Genomic DNA, 27,661 nt, shown 5'->3' with positions numbered 1-27,661 from the left:
CTAAAAGCCTAAGGTCAGAAAAACACACTTTAAATTAGGTAAATGATTCCACTTAAGAGGTTGGAACAACAGAGACAGGGAAAAGGATACATCCTTGTATATCTAGCACACAACCCCTCTCTAGCAGAGTTCCAGGCATGAATGTAGACAAAATTGTTGCACTGAATTTAGTTCCTGAGCCAGATAAACACTTCTCTGGTTAGTTAAATGTTTGACAGACTTTTAAGGTCATAGCCCTGGCAGTTGATGCTCTTGCATGTGTCTTGAACCAGGGAATTTCGTCTACAAGTTTCATGGATCCAGAAGGTGTCAAACGGCCAAGGAGTCCACATTAATAAGATCAGGAGAAGAACAATAATAGCCCTAAAGCGTGCCTCTATTCTGAAGCTGACCCCCATGGCTTTGAAGAATTGAAACTCTTTGACATTGGTCGTGATTATAGTGGGCAAAGCTGCAAAACGTAAGCCAATGTTTTCCTAATAGTATGTTGGGTGTATTTTGGAGATGTGACCAGAGTAGAGTAATTATTGCATCGTTACCTCCGCGCTGCAGTCATCTTCTCCTCTTCGTTCCCTTGATCAATAACACCGAGCCATTTGTCATAGAGATCAGACAAAAATATACATCCTGGGATATTTCTTAGGAAATCCTTGTGGAGATAAAAATAAATATGTATATATATTACAGAAAATATGTATTGGAAATATTACAGAGAAAATATGTAGTTAAAAAATTCAGTTCAGCCCCCACTTCCTTCACAGATACCCAAACTGGGACCCACACGGAGCTTGGCTCTGACTCTCCATTGACTTGCACACGCAGCATCAGGTGCTTGGATATTCTCCCCCTAAATCTTAGAGGCATTAAAGCAGAGCTTAGGCTGTGGTAGAAATGAAGATAAAGCTCCCTTCTATCATCTGGAACTTATTTTCTTTGTGTGCTTTTTTTGCAAAGTACCACAAACTGACAGGGTCTGGCTATAGACCATCCTAAATCCTTTTAGCTTCTTGGACAGAAATACGCTTACCCATGTTGCTTGTTTTAGACACAGTGCTAGCTCTTAACTCTAGCAAGAAAAGGCCTGAAACAATCGAAACAGAAACAGGTGGGCTCTTGCACACATATTAGGAAAGAACTAGGTCTTCTCACTCGGGGTATGTGTGCTCCCTGGAAGAAAGCTACTCGCACAATTGCTTCATTCTTCCTTTTCTTAACTGTCTAAAAGTCGAGAGTCTAATAGTAGACTCACTGAGGTCCTGAGGATAGATTCATTTCTAGATTAGGTCCATTCCCAGTTTTTTGACATGATATTATCAAGGCCAAAGTTGCAGAGTCTGTTTCTCCACCAAGATCCATCAACTTCAGGAAGAGAAAACTTTAGAAATGTCTAAGCACTATGCCCACATGTGCATACCCTCTTCCTAGTCGGTGCTTATAACACCGAATCAGGAAGGAACCTCCTAACTCTTTTTTTTTTTAATGATTTTTTTTTAAAGATTTTATTTATTTATTTATTTAAAAGAGAGAGAGAGAGAAACAGCATGAGAGGGGATAGGGTCAGAGGGAGAATCAGGCTCCCTGCTGAGCCGGGAGCCCGATGTGGGACTCCATCCCAGGACTCCGGGATCGTGACCTGAGCCGAAGGCAGTCGCTTAACCAACTGAGCCACCCAGGCACCCGGAACCTCCTAACTCTTGCTAGAAAATCGATTCCATGTGCTCACCTTACAGAGGGCAACACTCATCTTGCTATGTAATGTATCAGCATTCTTCTCCTGTCTCCTGATGCCTATATGTATATTACTACTGGATATCACTATGACCGCAGTGTAGGAGTGGTTACCTAAGTCATTTCTGGACTTTGCTATTGATCACATCTTCGAACATTAACGGGGGACAAGGGAAGACCAAATGTGACTGAGATTCTAAGACTGTAGTCATTACTACGTTAACATAGGGTTGTTCAGAGCTGTTCATAAGTGCCAAGGTGGATGGATTAAATTCTTTCCCTGTTCTATTTCTTTTGGAAACTTTGCCTTCACTAGGAGGGTGGTGAGAATGTTTGCATGGGTAAACAGTGTGTATGTGTCAGTGCGTATTTTTAAATTTATTATCATGACTAGTAGTCATTTCAGTATTAGTATTTTGCATGGCGACTTCAGGAGTGAAGGCAGGGTAGGCGGTGTGTGGTGAAAACAGAAAGAATTTCTAACATATGGGGCTTTTAACTCCTAAAGTAGCTTCCTTAAATTTTGATTTTGTCAAGCGTTTTTCAGCTTGTCAGGTTCTTAATCTATTATGCCCATTATGGTTCTTGAGCAGTCATGATGAAAGACACCAATCATAGCTTCAGTTACTCGTGAGTGGATAATGCTAGAACCTTCCCTACCTTTAAGACGGATGCGACCACATGAACAGATTCGCTGTACAGGTCCACTTTGACCCCAGAATTTAGTTTCTCCTTTAGGACCCTGGTTGATTTTATATTGGGTGATTTGCTGAAGATGCATTCTGTGAGGGACGCTTTTTGATTAATAAAGGAAAGCATATCCTGTAGGAAGAAAAGAAAATTATATCGCATCTCATACCCCAAACGCAGAGCTCAAGCTTGCCTCCGTTTTGAAAGAGGAGGGGAATGCAATGGTACACTGTTTTTGAGCTGAAAGGACTAAAGTCAATTTAGATTGTTTTTTTTTTCAGTGTCTCTCTATATACTTTCTACCCATATATCCATTTTACAGTCATACACTGAAACATTTTAAACACTTCTTTTAAGCAGATTTTCCTTTCCATTGAGTTTCCACTCTTCAATCAAAATTCTCTGCTTCAAGGCCTTTGCACAATCACCGTCTGTTTCCTACTTTACCATTCTTTTCTCATTATTGCCTTACATAGATGCTCTCCCCCAAGTATGGAAGTCTATTTAGGAAATACACATTTCCCATTTGTTTATTTCTCTTTAAGTGAGTGTATACTCCATTCCTACTTGTTCTATTTCTTTCCCTCTTTTAAAGTCAGGCTCAGAAACTCTCTTCTCTTTCTCTGATTACCCTCCCTTCTCATGAGTCTTTCATTGTCTTTTGCTGTATCTTCATGTCCTCTCTCTGCTGTGTAGAATCTTAATAAGGGCTGGACTCAGGGAATAAAATGGATCTGAAGTCTATTATGCTACTTATCTATTGTGTGACCTGGGGCACATACATCCTGTACTGAGGCTTTTCCGATTCGTTTAAGAAGTGTGGAGGATGATAATCCTAGCTACCCTCTAAATTTGCTGTGATGCAAGGACCTGGGGTAGTAGCTAGCAGGTAACATGCTAGCTAAGATGATTCATTTCTTCATAGCTAGCAGAACGTTCCCTACATCCCGGACAGTGCTTGCAGAGACACCGAATACTCAGTGAATGTCCACACTGACAATTCACTACAGCAGCTTGAGATAACACAGGCCAAACTCTGTGGCTTTCATTTGACATATTCTGTTAGGATTAATAGTTTCCTATTTGCCAGAGGATGAGTCTATGCTCGTGTCAGATGTTTACAGTTGTTAGACTGAGTAGACTCTGCTGAAGGAGACTTGATACTCATGTGAGTTCAGGAAGGCAATGAGGGGAGAGTGTGAAGATGAGGTGGACTCTCAGAGACTCACATACACAGAGTCCATTTTGACTGATCTGAACAAGCCTCCGCATGTCTTTGCGGAAACAAGACCCAAGTGGAATGGACAAGAATGTCTTTTCCTGTTGTATTTGCCTCATGACTCTGCAGGACCTAAATCAGATTCTATTCTTTGAAATAACAGTAACAGAGCTTCTCAGCCAAAGCCAGGGGCTGTCTAATGACTTCTCCATTTGGGAATAGATTTGGATGAGGACACGTGGCCTCTCAGAGTGTCCCCTCCTCAGAAGGGCTATAGAAGACCAAAAGGAGATGACCTACCGGGATTGGGAAGGGCAAGTTGTCTTTATTACACACATCCATGAGGGAAACTCCAAAGAGCTGTCCTGGCTTTGAAGAAGGTGGGGTTGTGCACTGGCTGTCCTGGCTAGTGCTGGAGCCCAGACAACAGGCCCAGTCTCTGAAAAAACTGCTTTTAACTGTCTTCTGCCTGTAATCTAAGGAAGAAGTGAGATTAGTAGTAGTAGTTGTTGTTTTATTCGCTTAACCTTCTTTTCTTTTTTTTTCTAAAGATTTTATTTATTTTTTGATAGAGAGCCAGTGAGAATTGGAACACAAGCAGGGGGAGCGGGAGAGGGAAAAGTAGGCTTCCCACCCAGCATGGAGCCTAATGCAGGGCTCAATCCCAGGACACAGGGATCATGACCTGAGCCCAAGGGAGACGCTTAACAACTGAGCCACCCAGCCATCCCGCTTAACCTTATTTTCACCATTCCCATTCTACGGTACATTCACTGCAATGGCTAGAAGAGGGAAACTGAGGCATTTTTTGTGTAGAATTTTCCATGTTTTGAAATTGGCCAATAGCATTCTTATGGTGTTAACAGTTGTTCCCCAGATCCTGCAAACTGATGGTTAAACCTAGAGACTTGATCAGACTTAGTGTCAATGCTTTCAATCCCATCTACTGCCCGTTGTGCTTTATCATGAGGCACTTAACTTGTTGTTTGTTTCCTATTGGTAAGTATGATTAGTGGATTCATCCAGTGTCAGATCTGATTTTAAAAGCTCAAAAGATCTGGTATTCAAATCAAGCTGAGTTTGTTAATCATCTGCTTTCACAGTGAGTCTCCTTCCAGTCTTAAGTTTCCTCTTTGGCTTTCTGAGTGCTCAACTTTTTTTTTTTTTTTTTAATTTTATTTATTTATTTGGCAGAGAGAGACAACGAGAGAGGGAACACAAGCAGGGGGGGATTGGGAGAGGGAGAAGCAGACTCCCACTGAGCAGGGAGCCCGATGCAGGGCTAGATCCCAGGACCCTGGGATCATGACCTGAGCTGAAGGCAGACGCTTAACGACTGAGCCACCCAGGTGCCCCTGAGTGCTCACCTTCCAAGATCAAAAGGATCTGCCTTTCATGACATGATCCGCCTGACCCCACTTCTCAGGCGGCCTCTGGTGTCTCTGCTCTGGGCCATCCCCAAGGATGACTCCCTGCATTCAGGGTTCTTGGGAAATAGTCATTACATGCTGGCTATGTGGTAAGATTCCAGGTGACTGTGTTTTCTTGTGATACCCCACCAAGCTACCCAGAGATGACTTTTTTTTTTTGTAAATTATGTTTGATATTTACGGAAAAGAGTCTAATCCACAATGAATTGCACCCAATTCCTCACACATACTCAAACATACATGTATATACACCATACCAGTACAAGGCTTGAAAGAAAACATACAAAAAGAAAAACAATGAGAGATTATGAATGCCTGATTTATCCCCAATTTCCAGAGATGATTTTGAATTACCCAACATTCCCTATCAAAGGAATGCAGAAGAAGAGCTTTACAAAGAAAAGGTGATCTGCAGTGAAAAGCTGAGTTGAAAGTTTCTACTGCTCAGCTATGAATGTTTTCCTTATAAGATACCTTAACATTTGCTTATAAAATCTGCTTAAATAACTGAATTCTTTAAAAGTCCACAGAGGAGCCAAGCTGTAGAAGGATAAACAAATGAGCAACATTTCACCAAACACCCATAAACACCTGTCCACTGGGCTTTTCTGGGATGTAGTGAGTGCATCACCGTATCCACTCACGTGGGTGGCAACACTCATGGCACTTGACCAGAGAGACCAGGATCTAAGAACCAGAAGCATCCTGGTTCTGCCACCTAGTTAGATTACTCAAAAATTCTTAAGCTTTGGTTTGCTTAACTTTAACATAAATGCTGCTGCCTACAACTCGTTGAACTAAATGTAATGTACTACTCAGCACAAGGCATGGCTCGTGGCAGCCTTGATAAAAGTAATTTCCTTGCTCAGAAGGCCTCAGGCAGTCTAGACGTCAGTCTCTTCCCCCTCCAAAGCAGACATCACTCCCATTCTCTATTTGATTTTGCAACCTCTAGAAGGTAGGCAATCATGAAGGATGGCTACCACTTTACTTAACTAAGGCTCTTTCTTCCTGCTCTGAAATTGATACCGCTACCATTTTAAAAGGAGAGAAGAAAGAAAGCAAACACATTCTTAAATCCAGGAGGAGATTCCTGTACATCAAAATGTATGCATTTGCTGAAGATACGTGTTAATATGTAAGTTGAGTTGTTGTATGCAACCTGGGTTCCCTACTCTTCCCCTAGTTTTATTATTTCTAAAACTACCCAAATATATTCCATTCTTCAGCTTTAATAAGAAGAATGCTCTTAAGAAGAATGTTGTATCCCTTGGTACAAAGCTATATATCTAGCTACTCTATGAGTATACAGAAAATAAGTACACATTGAGTCCTATACTTTCTCCAAGGTATTTTCAGGCTTAGCTGGATGTTTCATAATGTACATTATTTGCTGTTAGAGGTCATGTTGCCTCTATTACTAATAAAAATATATGCTATAGCCATGAAAAATATAGGAATGTTTAAACAAGCTAACTTTATGGAAACCTATTCTTTCTTAAACAGTCCTGGCAAGATTTGGGTTAATGTTTCCTAATGCTTGAATTAGGGTATGAATATTAAAAAATAAAATTTTTGAAACTTTGTGCTTATAGAATAACAATCATAACAATAAAATACTTTCTATTTTGGCCCAATACTTCTCAGATGAATAACACATTTTCATCAGAGAAAAAAATATCAATGGGAGAATACTGGAATGGTAGGGAAAAAAATAGCAAGAAGGAAGATGAAAAAGCCCTGACCATAAACATTCAGTCTAGCTCCAGCCTTGACCTGTGTCTGAAGCAGACATGGAAAGTGGGGGCAGAATTGAGACTTGAATTCTAACTGTAAGCCCAAGGCCACTTCAGCCTAAGCCCAGAATAAATCCAATTCAGTTCCATAACTCTTTACTCCACTGGAGTTCTTCCATTCCAGGTGCGTCTAAGCCATGCAGTCATTTGATTCCATCCTGTGATGGCCTGAGATACTAGATAAAACCCTGGAATAGGGAAGACCTGTTTCCAGGCCACAAACAGCTTGTGCTCTAAGAAGACACACAGATGTGTACTCACATAATTATATGTAGAAAGTGTTCTGGGGATACAGAGAAAGGAGCTAACAGTCTACCTAGGAGAATTAAAACAAGCACACAACCTTCCTCGAAGTGAGTTGGGTCCTAAGACCTTTGGGTTTCTCTAAGCTCGATTCTGTGCAGTTTTGGGGTTCTTGCCTCTACTGTTCCTCCCCACCCCCCACAGAGAGAGTGAGCTCTGTGTCCTCAATTTGTGGGCAAGAGTGGAGACATGAGCCAAGAGGAGACACCTGAAGAAAGGGAAGGGGCTCACCTCTCCCTTGCTCATTCTGCGCCGGGTGCCTGGGCTTCAGGATGAACCGGCCTTGCATCTCTGCGAACCCCTGCTCCAGAAGGAGGGACTCCTGGAGGGTGGAAGGAGAGATGGAGTCCTCTGGTGTCTGCGGCAGCAGTGTGGTAGATGGAAGATGGCTCATTTTAATTCCACAGGGATGTTTATGTCCTATATGGAAAAAATATAGATTCAGGCTGATGGTGATGGCTCTGATCAAATCCCCCTTCCCATGAGTGTATGCATCACACTGGTATATGCTGCTATTCTCCTGGGGCTTCTGGCACTCACTCTGTGCCTCCTGAGTGAGCATCATATTCGCTCTTGTTGGAGACACCCTGCAGAAAGCAGGTGCCCAAGGAAAAGATTTTAAAAAGAGAAAAAAAATGTAAAGCATGTTACTTTACTTGGAATACAAAGATTCATCAGTGCATTGCACAATGCTGACTTTCGCTGTGTTTCCATCTGAGAATATTTAAGGCCTTCTAGTTTCTGCCTTGACACTAACGAGATCTGCACATCTTAGGCAAATTACTTGACCCCTCTGAGCCTTACATTCATCCTTTGAAATGCTTGCCCTCACACAAACTTATAAGGATCAGAGTAAATATATTAATATGCATTGGTGGGTAATATTTTTTAAATAATTGAACATATATATTAAGAATTGCTATTCTCTCTCACATAATGTCAGTTGAGCAGATTTTTTTTTCATTTCCTTTTGTCAATTTCTAGAGGCAGAGCTACTCAAGGGCAGTGGGATGGGTTGCCTTTATGCTTTATACTTCCCTCCCACTGCTGCCCTTCCTCCAAGGGGAGTCCTGCCAGGTGATGATCAGAGGGAAGGCTGAACAGTGTTGGGAACCCACAAGCAAAGTGCAAAACGATGTTTACAGAGTGGAAAACTGCACCCAGAGTCAGTGAGAGTTGCCTGCCAAGTGATTTGTTTTATTCTTGTATGCTTTAAATTGTTTCCTCTCTATAGAATTCTCAAAGACCCTGTGCTATAGGATATGGATCTCATTTTTTAAGAACAGAATGGAAGTTCTCTTTCTGTCATTTCTGATTTATTATTGAATGTAACTTGGGGAGCTTTTGCTGTTCCTTCTCATCTGTCATAGATGCAGTGTCAGTGATGTGTTCACAAGAATCACAGTGACTTCCCTCTTTTAAGGAAAAAGAAGCTTCTACGACAGCAATACAACCAAATCACAAAGATAACCAAGAGATAATCCGCAATTGAGAATTGAGAGCATTGGTAAAAAATGCATTTTGAATGCTGCCAATGGATCATCATGAATGACAGGCTCTCCGGATTCCTTAGAGCTGCCTTGGTGTGTGAAGCTGCTCAAAGTCTAAAAAGTTATCATCTATATTGTTTTACCTAAATTAATGCACTTTATTAAAATAAATATATTTAAGTATTTGACTTTTTTCCTTTTTGTGGTTGGCCGACTTTTACAGAGATGTCAATATTAATATGAAACATGAAATGGTGGGGGGGATTTTTTTCCTCAGCTATGCCCTTGGTGACTCTCTGTATTCTAAGACTGGGAATATACATTTCGTAGAAAGAAATTGGTTATTTAGATTTCTAGATCACTTGAAAATATTCTTTAGATAACTTGAAAAAGAGTAATAGCCTCACGGGATTATTTTCTTTTTAAGATTTTATTTATTTATTTGTCAGAGAGAGAGAGAGAGCACAAGCAGGGGGAGCGGCAGGCCAAGGGAGAAGCAGCTCCCCACTGAGCAAGGAGCCCAGGACCCTGGGATCATGACCTGAGCCAAAGGCAGACACTTAACTGAGCCACCCAGGCATCCCGCCTCACAGGATTATTAAAAAGATTTTGAAAAACGCATGTAAGAAGGAATGCTCTAAGATTTCTAGCAGAAATCATTGTCACCATTACCATACATTACTATACTTCAAGGTCTGCTACAGATCCTCTCTTTTTTCTCTTGTTTTTTAATCCTTCTATTTTTGGTAAGCACTGAACAATTTTGCTAATCCAAAGATTTTTTTTTAGAGAACTTGTGCTAATAACTATTTTAGGAGAGGTGTAATCTGTTTATCAATAACCTTAAGAACAGTGATGGAAAAAGCCTGAGAAACAACAAAGTGCAGGTAGTTTAGTCAGTGAAGACTTGAGGAGTTTAAATGTGATTATCTCATTCTCTTTATGATGCTGAGAAAACTTCTGGGCACAGAGCAGGTGTTAAATACATACCTATACCTGGATTCAGAGACATGATTGGATTTTAGCGGATTCTCACAAAATAGAGGCTATTTAGTCGTTAGGAACTGGAATTCAAGACTGGAATATGAAAAATAAATGTATGGGGAAAAAAAATTCCAATTCTATGCTTTCATACCTAAGTGAGTAAATAAGTAAGTAAACAATAAACAAAAAAATTTTTAAGACAGCTCCGTTTGTCAGGTAAAATGAAGTAGAAACGAAAAATTTACATTTCTCTCCCTAACTAGACCTTAAGCTGATGAATGAAGAGATGTCCTCAGTGCCTGGGAACAAGTAAGCACCTGGTAATTCTTTAATAAACGTGAGAGTGAATATTGCATGTGATTTTCACTTTTAAGGGTATTTAAGCTGAAGACAGAACAACCATTACTTTGAGATGTAGAGTTACAATTTTGAACCTAATCAATCCCATCTTAGATTTTCCCTGACACTTACCAGTGAGTGGGTGTGGGGACGCTTCCTTGCCAGCACTCACCCACAGCTGGTAGTCTTTCTCAGAGCCCTTGGAAACAAAAAGAACTATGCATCATAACAAATCTTTCACAGTACTTGAAGAACACATTTCCTTTGCATTTCTCTGTTTCCAGAAAGAAAGAATTGGGGCCAGTATAAATGCCATTTGGTCCATGGAGGTAGCTACAGTACTTGTTAACTTGTTCCCTCATAGCCTCCAGTGGACCGTCCCAGGTTCTTGTCATTTTTGATAAAGGCCAGGAAACCACAGTACAATCAGCCCCTCACGGTGTGGGTGGCCCATGGCCTAAGAAATCACAGTTGTGCCCCTTCGCTAAGGAGGAAACTTCTAATCTCAGAGTCCTGCCTTCCGCTGTCTCTAGATTCCTTGGATAATGCTGGCTTTTGCCGCCAAATGTCCCTGCCCTGACATGCATATTGTCCAGAGAGCCATATACCCTGCTATGACTATTCCTGAGCAAAGTAACTTGAAAGGCATCAATAGTTCCGCAGCCCTGGGCAAAAGGAGACAAACGCCCAAGAGGCCTTGAGGAGATAGTGGACTGAAGTCAGCCACTGGCTTTGGTGCAGGCAAGCCCCACTTCAGGGAGAGAAAGAACAAGGACTCTAACCTAGACAACATATCAGATGCAGAAAACAATTACTCCCAGCAGAATGACCGCCCAGTAAACCTGGAAGTCCTACTTGAAACAAACACATCTAAATTATAAAGACCGCTGAACTATTTTAGAGAGTCTTCCAGGAGACTAAAGCAAAAAATGTTTGACATGGAGTTGTTGGTGATAGGTACTATGCTTGACCTGGACTCCTGATTAAAAATCATGGTCTTGCCCTTATGAAGAAAGGTCATAGGTATGGACACAGACACACACACAGACACACGCAGACACACAGACACACACACATAGCTAAATCTGCTCAAAATTGTATTGCAAATAACTCGTGAGAGCTAGTAAGGTAGGGTAGGGTTTGGAAATGCTATGCTGGAATCCCTTAAATCAGGCATACATAAAGCCAAATAACCCCAATTCTTCATTAAAACAGAAATTCTTTGTGTGGTGAGATTGATCACTTTATGCAAAGGAAAATCACAAACATGAAATAAAATGAGCTTCATCATTAATCAATCTCCTCAACTTCATCCCTAAAACCACTCACTCTCTGTCTAAGACTTAATTCCTATTTAGGGTATATATATCATACAGGTTAGAAATCAATGTAGATATGTGCTTTACTCAGTACATATAAATTCAATTTTATTTGATATATTATTAAATTTTGTTTGTACAGAAATCATTGATTTCTTATGCTAAATTCCAGTTGCCCTGAATTTTTAAGGGGCTTTATTATACCATTGGGTCAGACAGAATTTAAGTAAGAATCTTGTAATTATGTCATGTCATAATAGCAAGACATTTTTGCATTTATAGAGGATTTTATATAAGAAGCTGTGCTTTACAAGTGCTCCCTTCAGTTCTGTCCATCTGACTATCACTCTCCCTCTCTTTTCCCTTAGAAAACCTCATCCTCAAATATGTCCATGTCTTTCATCAAAAAAAAAAAAAAAAAATCCAGCAACTCACACCAGCACCATCAAAACATAAAGGAACAGGCCGTTAAAACCAAAACAAGATGAAAGTGATATGTACGCAACTGCCCCCAGATCATGGTCTTATTCAGAACTTGTCCTCTTTACCAGTTCATAAGGGGTGTGAGCCGCCTCATCCCAAGGAACTGCATCAAGAGGAGGTAGCTTCTAGCCATGTGGTCTTTATGTCAAAATGTACAACAAAACATATAATTTAGGATTCATCTAACTGGGATTGAGTCCTTGGGTGATGACCAGAGTAAACAGGGATGGGGAGGAATCAGGAATGAAGACACAGACAGAAGAGTCCAATAGAGGAGGAAATATTTAGAAACTTAGAAATATTTTATTGTCTGTGTATAAAATATATACAATAAACTGCATGTTGTTATTAGCACTCTAAAATTATAGCCCAATTTTATGCTATGATTTTGAATTCGCAGAAAATTTAAAATGGGAAGACAAGAAGAGCACCCATGTATAGGCTAATAATATAGCTTTGCTGCCTTCAATTTCTAAATCTGGGGGACAAAATATGACTATGATATGTATAATAATCAGCTGTCTTATAACGGGAGGTACACAACACACAGACACACACACACAAATCTCAAAAGTCAAAGATGGTTTTTAAATTAAAAATAGTTTGCAAGGGAACTTACAGTTATTCCTAGCATTGGTAGTGACATGTTGATAATGTCATTCACTGTGTCTGAATTTGTTACTGTTACAGTTACAGACTGTAAAAAAGAAATGAGAAAAATTGCTATAAATTTTTAAAAATTTAAAGCAGGTGACCAAATAATTATTGTCAAATTATTATCCATACTCTAAAGGCAAAGCTTGTTTTCAGTTAATGACAAAGTAAAGCATATGTAGAGCACACACCCTTGATTACAATATTTTCATTTCTTTACATAACATGAGGCTAGTAGGAAACATTTCAGTGAAACATATATTTCCCTTCAAGGATTTGTGGCTTACAAAATATAGCAGCTTAAGCAAGAAAGAGAAAAACAGAATTCCACGAGGGGACATGAATTGACCCTCAGCTCCATAAGGCTATTCCCAAAATAGAGAGGGGAGATAGTTTAAAAAGGAGGAGCTAGATACTTTTCTCTCTTCGCAATTACATACTCAGTTTCAGCAAAATCAGAATAAGAACCGTCTGTGACAGACATTAAAAAAAAAAAAAAAACTACTATTTAGTCAATACTTTCTTTGTGTCATCATGGTTACTAAGATTTCCATTGTTGAAATCTGTTGAGACAAATAAAACCAATGAGTCTAGGAAATGAGACTGAAAATGTTAGAAGTTTATATTCCATTCGCAACTCTGACAGTGAGTAGTTACTTATAATATCTCTCTATCACACCTTATATTGAGAAACTGCTCCATACAACAAGGAAAACAGTTATTGAAAATTATCTGAAAGGGATGGATAGGAATCTGAGATGATATCGATAAAAGTACCCGAATTCCAAAAGACATTTTAAAATAGGACAATATGTAACCAACCACGCATACACTTTTTATAACATTATTAGGCAATGAGGCCTGTGTTCTTTGAGAAACAGTGCATGAAGAAGACAAGCAACAGAAGTGGACACTCACAGTCCTTAAAAATATTAAAAACAAAGTTAAAAGAAACTTGTTCTTTCATTGTATTTTTCTTCTTATGAATTGAAATGCAATTGCTTGATATGACAGATGGCCCAAAAGTTGCTTGATAATCGAACTTTTATAAACAAAAGTGTTCATTGATTTCAAACTACTTGAGCTTTAAGGATTATAAAAAAAAGTGTTCAGAACCTAGCAGTAGGACTCAGAGCACCCAAACTCAAGGATATCCTATGTTAAATTGTCTAGGAGGGGCTTCCTATGTTAAATTGTCTAGAGGATTCAAGACTGGGTCTTAGCTTGAAATTTAGTTAGAAGTAATGGCTCTGCTATTTTTTTAAAGATGTCTGAAAGCCTTTCAGTACAACTTAAAAAGTTTCCCACAAAATTTTTTTTTTTTTAAGATTTTTGTTTATTTATTTGTCAGAGAGAGAGCACAAGCAGGGGGAGCCACAGGCAGAGAAGGCAGAGGGAGAAGCAGGCTCCCCTCTGAGCAGGGAGCCTGATGCAAGACTCCATCCCAGGACCCTGGGATCATAACCTGAGTCGAAGGCAGATGCATAACTGACTGAGCTACCCAGGCATCCCTCCCATGAAATCTTTTTAAAGAAAAAAAAAAAAATCTCTTTTGAAATACTAATAATCACTTTTTAATTTATCTGGTCTGCAAGATAATGGTTTTCATGGTATAAGGAACATACTATGTTCAAAATAGTAATTCCAGAGATGTATGTATATTTTCCTGCATGTTGTAGGTTCTCCAAAACAGATAAATTCCAGTAGATAGAGCTCTCTGTAAACAAATGACTTCAGAAAAATAAGCTGCTTTTTGAAATAATTTAAAAGAAAAAGAAATGTTACTTTTTTTTTTATATGAGTCAAAGTGTTACTTAATATATGAAGAACAAGGAATATGTGATCAATTCTCAAGAGCTGAAGCCAACCCTGAGATGATCTAGATGTTCAGACTGTTAGCCAAAAACAGCTATTACATTAATGCTCAATGATACAAATGAAAATATGCTCACAATAAATGAAAGAGGCATCTTAGCATAGAAACTAAAAATATTTAAAAACAGAAATTTTTTATCTGAAAAATATCTTAAAGAAAAAATTTACTGACTAGGCTACATTGCATAATGGAGATGACAAAAAGAAGTCAGTGATTTGAAAATAGATAATAGAAATTATCCTGTCTGAAGAAGAAAAGGGGAAAAAAAGATTGAAAAAATTAAGAGTCTGAGGGATCTATGAACAATATGAAAGGGTCTAATATACATATAACTGGACTCTCAGGAGGAGAGGAGAGAGAAAATGGGGAAGAAAATATTTGAGGTAATCATGATTAAAATTTCCCAAATTTGGTGAAATTAAATTTATAAATTCAAGAAGTTCAGAATATGCCAAATAGGACAGATTCAAAGAAAACCATGCTTTGATACTTCATAGCCACACTGCTAAAAACCAAAAATAAAGAGAAACTCTTGAAAGCAGCTAGAGAAAAATGACAAATCACCTACAGGGGATTAATGTTTGATTGATCACAGACTACTCATCAGAAAGCACAAAGACAAAAAGACAGTGGAACATCTTTAAAGAGCTGAAAGGAAAAAGTTTGCGAACAAAATTCTACATCCCTCAAAATATCCTTCAAGAGTGAGTGTGAAATAAAGCCATATTCAGATAAGAGAAATTAAGAAAATCTGTTTGCACCAGGTCTGCACAAGAAATGCTAAGGATCATCTCTCTAGGATGAAATGAAAACAGTGTTAGAGGGAAACTTGGATGTTCAGGAACAAGTGAAGAACATTAGAAATGCTTATTTTGTGTAAATTATACATAAATAAAGTTGATTTTTAAAGATTTCAAGGTAATTTTCCATGGAAAATTCTGAGTGTAACCCACTGCCACAGCTGAAATCAAAGCAGGCAGAGACAAGAGTGTGCTCTGCTGCTAGAGAACCCTCTGGCCTTATCTCCTTCATGCAATGCATCTACCTGGTGCTTAGAAACCAATCAAAATATTTGCATGGCTTTTGCTTTGGCCAGGAATAACTACCCCTTTTTCCACCTTCAAATACTATTTTGTGTGACCTAGAGCTACTGTAAAGTATAACAGGAAAAAAAAAAATGTCACTTAAAGATACCCAAAGTATCTTGTTCATCATTGCAAATGTCTTGGCTACTGCACTACAATTTCAGAAATCAAATTTTATACCAAGAATGGGCAACTGGTTTGATTTTTTTCCCCCCAACAGCCAAAAGAAAATGAGATAGAAATATGCTGATCCCTTAAAAGTGTCATCCCTCTGAGCTCAATTCAACCCTGATATTCCTTGGATCAAAAGACCTTTCAAAACCCCTCTGCAGTTGATATAGCTACTAAGTGAAATACCTGACCCTTGAGTAGATCCTGTACTGGAAAGGAGACATTATTGAGGTCAACTGACAAAATGGGAACATGGAAGGCAGAGTAAAGTATTACACCGATGTTAAATTTACTAAAGGTGATAACTGTGTGATGGTGATATAAGAGGATATCTTTATTCTTGGGAAATACCTAGGTTTAAGGATAAAGGGCCATGGCATTTGTATGACCCTCAAAAATAAGTATAACATACACATAATAGGGACAGAGAAAGAAAATAAATGATAAAGCAAGTGGAGTAAAATGTTACTAATAGCTGAATCTAGGTAAAGGGTGCATGGGGTGTTTTTTGTTTTATTTTTATACCTACAACTTTTCTGTGAGTTTACAGTTATACCAAATAAAGCGTCAATGGGGGGAGGGTGGAGAACTGTGGAAACAATCCAAACCATTCTGTACATAAGTAGTAACCATTGGGAAAAAATGTTTACTTCTAGTAGGAAATACCTGCATGTGAAAATCACCTTATTACAAGCCAGTGATGTTGCTATTAGAAAGAGCCAGGGAAATATTATGGATATTTAACATGCAATATTCTTTCCATGCTTAAGTACTGTGGCATGGATTCCTCTCGCTTCATATTACCTAGGATGCACTCTTTATGTATACAAAGACACGTGTAGACAGGAAAATACATTTTCCCACATGGTACTTTTCTAAATACTCTCTCTCTTCTTATCTCTTGCTCTCTCCTTCCTACCTCCCCATCTCTCCCTCCCTCCCTCCCGCTCTCTATCTCCATCTCCATCTCCATCTCTTTCATTCTATCTGAATCAGGAACATGGAATTTAATTTTTGGTCTTAAAAACACTTACACTGGCACAGTTCTTGATGTCCTCAGTGAAGATTCTGAGAGGAATGCTTTTGGGCTGGTCCTTCTCTTTGGCCAGATTGATATACCTAATCAAATTCAATAATAACCCCAAATAGAGTAGGATGAATTAGCTATTAGCTTACTTTCAAATTGATCTATGTGGCTAAAATTTTCAACATACTCTGTTATTTTTAAATGCATGTAAATAAACTCAGCAACATCAAATTATGGGTTGGAAGAAAACATGCAAAACTATTTCAGGAAAATAAGACATGACTCAGAAAACAACAGGTTGCTCTCGTCATGTAAGATGTGAGTAGCAGATCCAGTCATCAAAGCTTTCCTGCCTAGACTGGAGGGCCCAGCACCTTCAAGGGTAGGAATGAGAAGGTGCTTTGAGCATCACTCAGGAGAGTAAATTGCACTTAAGAAAATTTAATATGTATCTTTTGAGAATAATGTTAGCTCCAATCATTAGGTCTGAGAGAAGGGGAAGATGAGAGTGATAACCAGAATTTCATCAAAAATAAGCAATATGTGCATGTAAATAAGAGCAGATTATTTGCAGTAGCAGCCAGGGTACATCTAAATAAGAAATTATTTGAGGATAGTCTAACAATTTCTACTAAGTAGGGGAAGCATAGTGTGTGGGGGCACTGCTTTGAAGAGATTTATTCTTTTCTCATGGGTTAAAGATGTATAATATGTATAGTGACAAGATACCTTTGAAGGAAAGAATGCCATTTTTCCTTTTGTTCCGAAGAACTGCAATTTAAAAAAAATGGGAAGAAAAAATTAAGATACATACAATACTTATACTAGCAAAATAAGATCACCATTCCAGAAAAAAATAGCAGCAGCCAGTTGTTAAGGATGTGGATGCATGTGTTAATATCATACTGTCCTCATAGTTGCGCTTTGGAGGGACCCCACTCTTTTATGAGCGTATTAAAGCAATGGGAAGTAGATCCTAAAGTGGGAGAAAAGTTGGTTTTGAATCTGAACACTTAATTGTAACTATGTGATGCAAGCTATGTGATCAGGGGCACTTTGCTTAACTGCGCTGATCTTCAGTTTCCAGAACTGGAAAAGGGTTAATTATACCCCGAGTGTTCCTGCAGCTGCAAGTGCTATTCAGATATAAAGAACATTATTATTCAAATTAAATCATACTTAAGGAATTTGGCATTTGGATGGAACTATCTTGGCCCAGAAACAAGAATAGCTTTTTAGGAAGAAACACCTGTAATATTTTTATTTCTTTATACACATAGCAGATTGGAATGTGTTAAATTAGTTTCTAGAAAACATTCTTCGTTACTGTGATCCTCTGAGCAAGATCGATCCAGCTAGTGCTAAACTACTAAAGGTTAGTCTTTTCTCAACTAAAGTTTTCACAGCATTTAATACCCAAAGTTGCGAATGTTTTAAGCCTCATGCATACATGGCCTTACCACTTACTAGCGTTTTTTTACCGTGGTAAACTACACAAAATAAAATTGACCATTAGTGACCTTTAGTACATTCACAGTTTTGTGCAACTACCGTGACTGTTTAGTTCTGGAACATTTTTTCACCCAAAAGCAAACCTGTGTCCACGAAGCAGTCACTCTTCCTTCCTTCCTGTTTCTAGCTCCTGTACCATATTTTGTGTATTTGTTGATAAACACGTGGGTTGTTTCTACTTTTTTTTGTTTGTTTGTTTTTTGGCTATTGTCGACAATGCTGCTATGAACGTTTGTGTATCAATTTTTGTGTGGACCTACGTTTCTCTTGGGTATCTATCTGGGGGTGGCATTGCTGGGTTGTATAGTAATTCTGTTTGACTTACTGAGGAACCATCAAACTGTCCACAGTGGCTGCCACATTTTATACTCCTCCCAGCAACACTGCTCCCCAACCCCTCCATCGCTGTTTCAGGATTTGTCCCATCTGGAAAATGGAACGCCCACTTAGCGTCCCAGCCTGCCTATGCGCATGGACACAGCTTCTAGTTAGCCATGCTGATCTGCAGAACAGTCATAACCACAAATAGCAAAAGCACTAGGTGCCAGGAATTGTTATAAATGCCTTCTATATGTTTACACAGCTTTTTAACTAATATAACATGTATAAGCCTGGCTTCCACATTGTCCTCCTTGTTAGGGAAAAAAAGTCTCTTGGAAACTCCCCTGTCAAAGACTTTATACATTCCCAATTGAAACTGTTTCCTTCCATTTGCATCATGGAGAAGACAGGAAGCAAGAGGAACTGAGAATCTTTACAGAAATGCGTCGTGGAAAAGAAGACATGCGGAGAGCATATAAATACATATTTCTTCCCAATAAGCTTTGACAATTTCTCCTTAAGTCAACGCTGCATTATAGGGCTTAATAAATTAACAACTTGTAAACATTTTCGTTGTCTTCCCTTTGTGATGACGTGGGACATTTTGGTGGAGTGGGGTGAGGAGAAGAAAGAAGGGTGTTAAGTGCATGTGATGAACACTCATTGTGCAACACAAGAATGAGACTTGGGGTGTGGTTGTTTCAAACAGCAGATGTAAGTGTTGCACCACCCCTGTAAACTCAGGAGTGTCTGCTCAGGATGTCCGGGGTAGAGAGTCACATTCCCCATCCTCGTGTCAGCCTAAGAATGTGTCTTGCACAACTAACCTCTACTCAATGCAATCATACTTTTGTTTTAGATGGTCACCTCTCTAGAGACACCAACTAAGATAATCAGTACACACCAATTCAGGCAACCTCATATTCAATGACATGATTAATTTATTTGTATAATTCCATACTATTTTTAAAGGAATGACCTTGGGAGTATAAGAGCAATTTTTCAAATTTAATTGGACTCTTTAATAGTACTTGCTCAAGAAAAATATGCCAGTGATTTAGAAACACACATACCCCCTGGGAATTAGGGGGCAGGATATTGGAGAGGGGTTCTAGAACCTCACTCTCTTGATTCTCCTTCCATATGCCTAAAACACCCAATTCCTCAAGTGGCTCCTAGAGCCCATGGGAAAAACCACTGATCAAAACCAAAAGAAATTACTCCAATAGTTCCCACTCTATGTTATCTACTTGCTCCCATTTGTACATACCTTTTGGGGGGAAGTACAAGGCAAATGAGTGTCATTATGGGAAGTCAAAAAGGGAGTCACTGGCTTGACATATAATCAGATTAAAATGTTTTTCTTTTTATCCCATGTAAATACAAGACCAAACGGTCGGTCTTACCCGAAGGTGGCCACAAAGGTCACCGTGGGCCAGCCCAGGATAAAGGACCTCCCAGCACAGATGTTGGCATCCTCCACTCTGTCCATACAGTTGGCAGTCCACATGGTGTTCAGTGGTATTTTCTTTTTTATCTTAAGTTTTTTCTTATACCTAGAAAGATACCCAAACAAGACCTCTGTTAGTTTGTTTCATAAATGTTATGGGAACAGCTGTGCTCATCAGAGACCAGTTCTCACTGCTCCAGGGCACAGCATGCCTCCCTTGTCTCTATTACCCTCTGTGCCCAGCACAGCAAATGGTGACATGACCTTTACAAAGTGTGTGTTGAGCGAAGTCTGGCCCTAGGAAGGCCCTGAAAACACTTCCTCAAATGGCAGCAAGTGGCCATTTTTCTGAATGTTGAGTGTTGAGTAAAGACTATATATTCCAGAGCTTTTTAAGAAAACCATTAATTCATTTATTATTGTTAGAATTTGTTTCTTATTATATATAGTTTTATGGTTATTATTATAGTTAATTATTCATTTATGACTTGCTTACTTCAAAAAGTATTTGAGGGGCTGAACAAAGCTACCTGATACACGATTTATAAAAATAGTCATACAATTTTTTGCTTAAGAGACACAAACCAGGGGGCGCGCCTGAGTGGCTCAGTCGGTTAAGCATCCAACTCTTGGTTTCGGCTCAGGTGGTGATCTCAGGGTCTTGAGATCGAGTCCCCATGTAAGGCTCCCCTCTCAGTGGGGAGTCTGCTTCCCCTCTCCCTTTGCCCCTCCCCCCGCTCACGCTCATTCTCTCTAAAATAAATAAATACATAAATAAATCTTCAAAAAAAAGAGAGAGAGAGAGACAAACCAAGAACAAAAAATAAACTTGGATCAGAAAGATTTTTTTTTGGGGGGGGGGGATCAGAAAGATTTAAAAGTTATTTTCAACCTTAATTTAAAAAAAAAATACTTTCTAGCCTTTAAAGCATAGGTTATTTTCAATTTCCCTTCTTAAAATTTTATCCATATCATTTTCCCTTAGATTCTGGCTAAAACTGAAAAACTGTTAGCCTACAGATTGAGCCCAATTTAAAAATCATCAATCCATCCATCAATCAATCCCAGATCAGCGGTCAGGAGGTCTTATATGTGAGTGATGGATACTTCCCATTTCTCTGAGGAGTCAGAAGGTGATCAACTTTGTCAGTGGTGAAATTGCTTTTTGACAATTTCTGCCTAATCTTCTTTGATCTCTAACATGAAAACCACCATATTGATTGATTTGGTTAATTCACAACTTTAACTCTCAGGTGGGCTTGGGATTTAAATAGTTATAAGCCCTCTGAGGGATGCTTAGGGAACTTGGACACACCACTCTGGAACTCCTTACTATTCAGAAACACATGTGGAAACACTAAACTAAAATGAGATCAAAGACACCTCATGTGCAAAAATCCCTGTGACTCCAGTGATTCATGGAACAATTAAAGCTAAGACTCTCCAATGGGTTTTATGAAATAAAAATAATTTTGCTGGACGCACACTTGAAGGATAATCTAGATTCAAAGTTTATGACACAATGAATAAAGTCATCGGATAAAATCATTATCAGATATCAGATGTCTGATTATCAGATAAAATCATTTTTCTAGATAGTAACTCCAAAGGCATTGTCAGGGTAGAAATAGATGGCTAATGGGAAAGATAGACATATATCTGTTGGTTTTTAAGATTTTTTCTTTTTTTTTCTAATGTAGGTATCTGTGTGTATACAGACACCCAAGGTACTGTGTGGGAACTTCCAAATACATTGACCTGGAAAAAGGCATTTCAGTAATTCTCTCCTTAGTTCAAGAAAGCACCAAGATTATCTACTCCAAACCAAGGAGTTATCCCAAAGCCCAGAGCATGGTTTCGACTGTCCTATCACATTTGGAGCACTTATCATATGCCAAGCACTGTTCTAAATATTTTATAAATACAAATATAAAAAATGTAATCCTCAAACAACTACACTAGGTGGTCTTTATTAGCTCCATTTTACAAATAAGGAAACTCACAGAAAGGTCAACTAAATTGCCAAAGGCAAGAGAGTTTGAACCCAGACAGCCTAACTCATGAGCCCATGTTTGTAACCACTTGGCCTCTGTGGGTGCTGACCTATCGTTCCATGAACTACCCTTCTCATGTTTCCTACCCTCACTCAGCCTCACTTCGGTCCCCAGAGCCATCAGGCTTTCTCATTGGATTATCTGGGGAGTGAGAGGATAAATCTCAAGACATTATATTAACAAAGCTGGTTACTAGCTTGGAAATATTTAAAGTTTATTACAACAAAGCTTCATACTTCAGTGGATTCTTCTAGGGTCTTACTGCATTTCTTCACTCTCAATCACTGACCCAACTGGATTATCTCAGTAGAAATTAGAAAGTATTAATCTAATGTAAACTGACTTGAGGAGAAGAAAGAGGAGGAGAAAGAACTGTGGTTTTTATTTCTAAAAATAGTCCTTTATTATATTTGTATTAACATGATGGATATCACTCTTGCTTTCTGCTACCTTAACCTTTATACCAGAAGGGAAGCCCCAGTGCACTGTGGAAATTTGCAGGATTCTAGGGGGATTTCCCCTGTTCTAAGAGAGGGGTATCCTTTTACAGATGTTGGGAGTGGGGGTCATGTTATATTCTGTAAGTAATTCTTTGTAATTTCACGGATAATGAGTTAATAGTCATCTTCATCTTTTGACCTAATTTAAATTCACTTTTTGTTTCATTTTATATTCTTTAATAACTACATATGAGGAATGTGATGTCTAAAGAACTAAGTTCAGTCCCTTCCTTTTTGTAAATTCTTCATGGGCCTCTACTAGTATTAGTATCTTAATATTTATCAAGCAGATACTGTTCTTAAAAATAAAGTAATGATTTTCTTTGAAAAATAACTTATTTAGTATTCTAATGAATATCAAAAGTAATAAGGAAGGTTCCATCTGACCTCAATTCTTGAGAAATTTCTGAAGGTGTATGAAAAGAATCCCCAAACAATTTTCACTATTATTAACATCTTGTACGACTAGAGAAATATAATTTCTTTGTGAAGAAACAAACATTTAAATTCCTTTTATTATTACACACAAACTAAAATTCACTAATTTTGACAGAATACAGAGGTAGCAATTAGTCAACTACTTACCCAATTTGTGTTAATTTCTATAGCGTCAACCTAAAGATGAGAGTTTCCAGCTGAAGCCTGCAGGTGAGCTGAGGTAAAATAGAACCTGGGTCACCCCAACCCCTTCTTATGGCTAATTGGAAAACGTAGGCCCTAAATTCAGATGATTAATTTGAACAGATTGATTCAGGGCATAACACAATCCTCCAAGAACAAGGATGACAGGGATGAAACAAGGTTGTTAATGCAGGAGCTATTTCTTTTTAGTTGTTTCCTTCTAGAAAAAAAAAAAATGTAAACTTGTCCAATATTCACAGTGATCATAAATATACCCAAATGTTTACTATGGGAATGTTCTCATGGTCGTTTTCTAAAAACTGTGGCAAAAACTTGTACGCGGCCACAGCATGAAGTGCTGCTCGTGACTGCTAGGGACAGAATTGTGTCCCCTCCCCCACTGCTCCCCACAGTCCTACCGTGAAGCCCTCTCTGCCAATATGACCATGTTTGAAGAGAGAGCTTTTAAGCGGTAACTAAGTGTAAATGGGGCCATCAGGGTAAGGGCTTAATCCAGTAGGATTGGTGCCCTTGTAAGAAGAGGGAGAGAGAGCTCTGTGTGTGTGTGTGTACATGCAGGCGCTGAGGAAACCCCACAGGGCATAGGCGAGAGGGCAGCCATCTGCACGCAGAAAGACAGCTCTCGCGGGAACCTGACCCTGATGGTGTCCCGAACTTGGACTTCCAAAAATCTGTGTTCTCTCTCTGTCAAGGGCCTTGGTTTTAGAAGCCAAATTCAAGTGCCTGAGATCACTTACATTTTCTAATATTCCAAATGGATGTAAAAAGTATATAAGATAATCTTTCAGGAGCTGAGTCTCTTAAAGAGAACATTATTAAATACATTGATGTAGATTTTGTCACATCATAAAAACCCTTGCGTAGACACAAAGACCTATCTCAAAAGCAATATGTGAAGAGGAAAAATGTTGCACTTCTTTTGTAATAGTGAACCAATCAAAATAAAAAATTCAGCTCTTAAAAGGATGCAGTTCTCTCATGGGGAAAGAACACTGCCTGTATATAAAATCTTTTCAGCAGAACACCATAGGTTCTGTAAAACCCGCTGAGAGGTAAACAGTATCCAGGACAATAAATGGCTCTAGTAAGAAAAGAAAGGTCTTCTCCTCTCCCTAAGTGCTATAATAATTACAAAGATGAAAACAAAGTGAAGGACAACCTGTTCCCCTTATAAATCGAATGTGAGTGGTCTGCAAGGTCCCAAGGAGCAGGAAAGGAGTTTGCTGTTTGTTAGCGTGTCTCGGGCTGAGCATGCAAGAGTAGGTGTGGCATGGTGTGGCAGGAAGAGTGTGGCCTTGGGATGAAGGCAGGCCTGGCTTGGAGTCTCTCCCACCATTTCCCTGTGGATGACAGGTCCATTCCTGAGACTTCCTCCATCCCCACTTTCATTTCTGCAGTCAGTGGATGGTAACAATACTGGCCTTGGAGGGCTGTGGGGAAATTACACGAGGAATCTGTAATGCTCCTCGTGTGGTCCCCAGCATGCATCCCACACATTTTAGTCTCCTGTACTCACCTTGGTTAAATAAAGGGAATGGTAACTAGTCTGCTTTTTTAAAAATAATGATGTGGCCCTCTATCAGGAGGAGCAGAGTGCGTCATACGGACCTCATGCCAGGACCTGGACAGTCTTTTTCTCTCTGTCCTCCTCATGACATCACCACCTCCAAGGCTACATCTGTAGGCAATATCACTCATCTCAAATATATTTTACTATTTCTGTCTTTGCCTCTGATTTTTATTTATTTATTTATTTTTTTTTGGACAGCTACACTACCTTCATTTCTCAGTTCACTAAGCATTCTGACCTATTTCTTACCAGATACCAAGCAGATTGGAGTTGTTTACTCAACATAAAGGAAAGGTTGATTTCAATAATGAGAGAGAATCTAGGTGTTCATGGAATGTTGTATGAAATTCAGAAAAATAGAAATAATAGAAACAGCAGCACCACACGTAGAATAAAAGCCTGTACTTTGAAAGAAACGGACCTAATTTCAAATGTAGACTCTACTCATCACTAATATGGTGACCTGGGCAAAACCTTCAGACCTCTGATTTTCAGAGGTCTTCTCTAAAATAAAAATAATCCCATCTCACAGGGTAGTTGTAAGGTTGGAGAAGATTGCATACATGAAGTTCTTAGCATAACACCTGTCATGTAGTAAGCCCCTGATAAATTATCATTAATGTCACTCAGATTGAGTACAGCATTTTGCCAAATTAGTACTTGCATGTCTTACTAATGGCATGGCATAACTGGGAGCTGGTGAGGGCAGCAAAATAAAGGGGGCGTAGTTTTTTTTCTGGTGACTAAAAAGCTTCTTGATATTTGGTTGGTTGGAATAGTCTTTGTCTTTCATGATGTTTTGTGAATAATGAAAACAGAGACAGAGCAAGTAAACAGCTGACCTCCCATCCACCTGCTTTTGGACATTTATTGAGCAATCATCAGGTTCCAGGCTGGCTATCAGTTACCTTTGTGTTCAGGGTTGAGAGGAAAGTGCACGCAGTTAGTTCTGTCTCCAGCATATATTCCCAACCTGTCTGCTGCCTCCTTCCTTTTTACTGCACTCCTATCCTGGAGCCCTTGAGAGCAGGCATCAGGACTACTGCCTCCCCTAACCAGTCTCCCTGCTCCCACTCTTGCTCAACCATCCATCCATTACCTACCAACAGTCAGAAAAATTTGCGAGAGCTATAAATCAGATTCAGTCAGTCCTAGTTAAAAATGCTTTGGCAAAATATTTCCACTTTTCACCATGGCCTGTGAAGACCGTGTGTGACTGGACCCCGAGCGCAGTTTCACATCTGATCGCATGCCCCATGCTTTCGGCTCCCATCAAATCAGCCTTCCTGAGCCCCTCCCCCCAGGGGTCAGGTTGCACCCACGTAGCCTGCCGGTCCCTCAGCCTAGAAGGTTCAGGCACCTTGTCTAGGACTGTGGCTGCTTCTCATCCCATAGATCGAGTTTCAGTGCTGCCACCTAGGAGAGGCCCTCCTGGACTACCCCTCTCTCATACGTTCCCATCATCTCCACACGGCCCCCTGTCTACTTTCTATCAGAAGCACTAATCACAATCTATAATTACCCCTCTTATTTTTGTCATTTGTAAGTTCCAGGCAAGAGACACACTGCTTGTCACATTCTCTATTGTATTCTCTGCAGGCGGGGGGGGGGGGGGGGGAGGGGGGTATGGCACAAAACAAGACCTCCATAAGTACTTGTTGAATGAATGAAGGATCCAAACATGGGCAAAAACAAAAGAAAAAAAATGTCATGTCTTCTTATGGTAAGGGTTAATGGAAATGTAACTTCGTGATCATCACAAGGGCACGTTGCTTAGTATACATACTTGGTATCGGACAACAGCAAGAAATCGCTGAATAAGAAGAGGTGCCGCTTCTGCCTCCTCCAGCCTCTCTTGAGCTCGACGGGGCCGTGGATAAGCAGGGTATGGGCGGCACCCTCAGATGATGTAGTGCTTTTGCTGCAGGCATCCACCTCAACAGAAGAGCTCTTCCTGCAACCCACCAAACACCACGGAGCAGCTAGTTACTAGTCAAATACACAATAGAGTTTTATGCTAAATGTCAAGGTTCGCATAACACTAAAATTTAGTCTCAACCCCGAAAGCAGAGCTCCAGAGCTCACATTCAGGGATCGCTGAGTTATAGAAAGCTATTGAAAGACATGAGGTCGGACGTCTGGGTGGCTCAGTCGGTTAAGCGTCTGCCTTCAGCTCAGGTCATGATCCCAGGGTCCTGGGATCGAGTCCCACGTCGGGCTCCCTGCTCAGCGGGGAGCCTGCTTCTCCCTCTGCCTCTACCCCTCCACCCTGTTTGAGCTCTCTCTCTCTCTCTCTCACATGCTCTCTTTCTCAAATAAATAAACAAAATATTTTTAAAAAGGAGAGAGAGATGAGGTCACTTGGTGAATTGATGCAGATGGAGAACAGTTTCAAGGACAAAGCCCTTGGGCATGCCAACACTTAGACGTGGGGTGGAGAAAGCAGCAAAGCTAATCATGAGCTTTTAGGAAGGGGAGGATCAAGAGGTAGAGTGTATTACAAGAAGGCAAACAAACAACAACAACAAACAGGACAATTGGTGGCCTAATATAAAACAAAATGATACGGTGTGTGTGTGAAGAATTAATTACAATTTGCTTTCATGTTAAGATAAAAATGAAGACAACTGAAGATTCTGGAAATTTACTTATCTAAATCTATCTAAATCTTATCTAAATCAATATTCAAACTTGGGGGAAAAATTCTCAAAGATCGGCAAAAATACTGGAAACATCAAAAAGTTTCTAAACACAAGAGTTTAGCTATTACTTGGCTGAGCTCTGACTGAGCTCTGATAGGACTTTCTGGTCATCATAGGTAAAACAGCTAAATTGAACAGAATGCAAAAGTTCTTTCATAAATAGGACAGATATTTTCATAGACCTGGGAAAATTCTCTCTCGTGGAGCCAAGAAAGTGTCTCCTCCGAGAATGTAAACCCTGCTCTCTTCAGCTCAGCAGCACTGAATCTTACGAACCTGAGTAGCCTTTCACGAAGCTGGTGCTGAAGTTACTCAT

General features: G+C 39.5%; 1 protein-coding gene across 1 annotated transcript; it reads right to left on the bottom strand.

Annotated features, from left to right (window-relative positions):
• LOC135363544 (rho GTPase-activating protein 20-like) lies at positions 1-27,661 on the bottom strand. The gene is made up of 10 exons (XM_064584025.1): positions 27,618-27,661; positions 26,430-26,597; positions 19,834-19,983; positions 17,324-17,365; positions 16,602-16,686; positions 12,401-12,478; positions 10,112-10,178; positions 7,398-7,586; positions 3,943-4,113; positions 1-8 (listed from the first exon to the last, which is right to left on the bottom strand). Exons 1-10 carry the CDS (start codon positions 27,659-27,661, stop codon positions 1-3), a joined length of 1,002 nt encoding a protein of 333 aa, XP_064440095.1.

Source organism: Mirounga angustirostris, unplaced genomic scaffold (genome assembly GCF_029215605.1).
Source record: "Mirounga angustirostris isolate CCGP_5_RB_7025 unplaced genomic scaffold, mMirAng1.0.hap1 SCAF_2, whole genome shotgun sequence".
In the NCBI taxonomy this organism is placed as follows: domain Eukaryota; kingdom Metazoa; phylum Chordata; class Mammalia; order Carnivora; family Phocidae; genus Mirounga; species Mirounga angustirostris.
The sequence above is the reverse complement of the archived record's forward strand: the minus strand, read 5'-3'. Positions and strand labels throughout refer to the sequence as shown.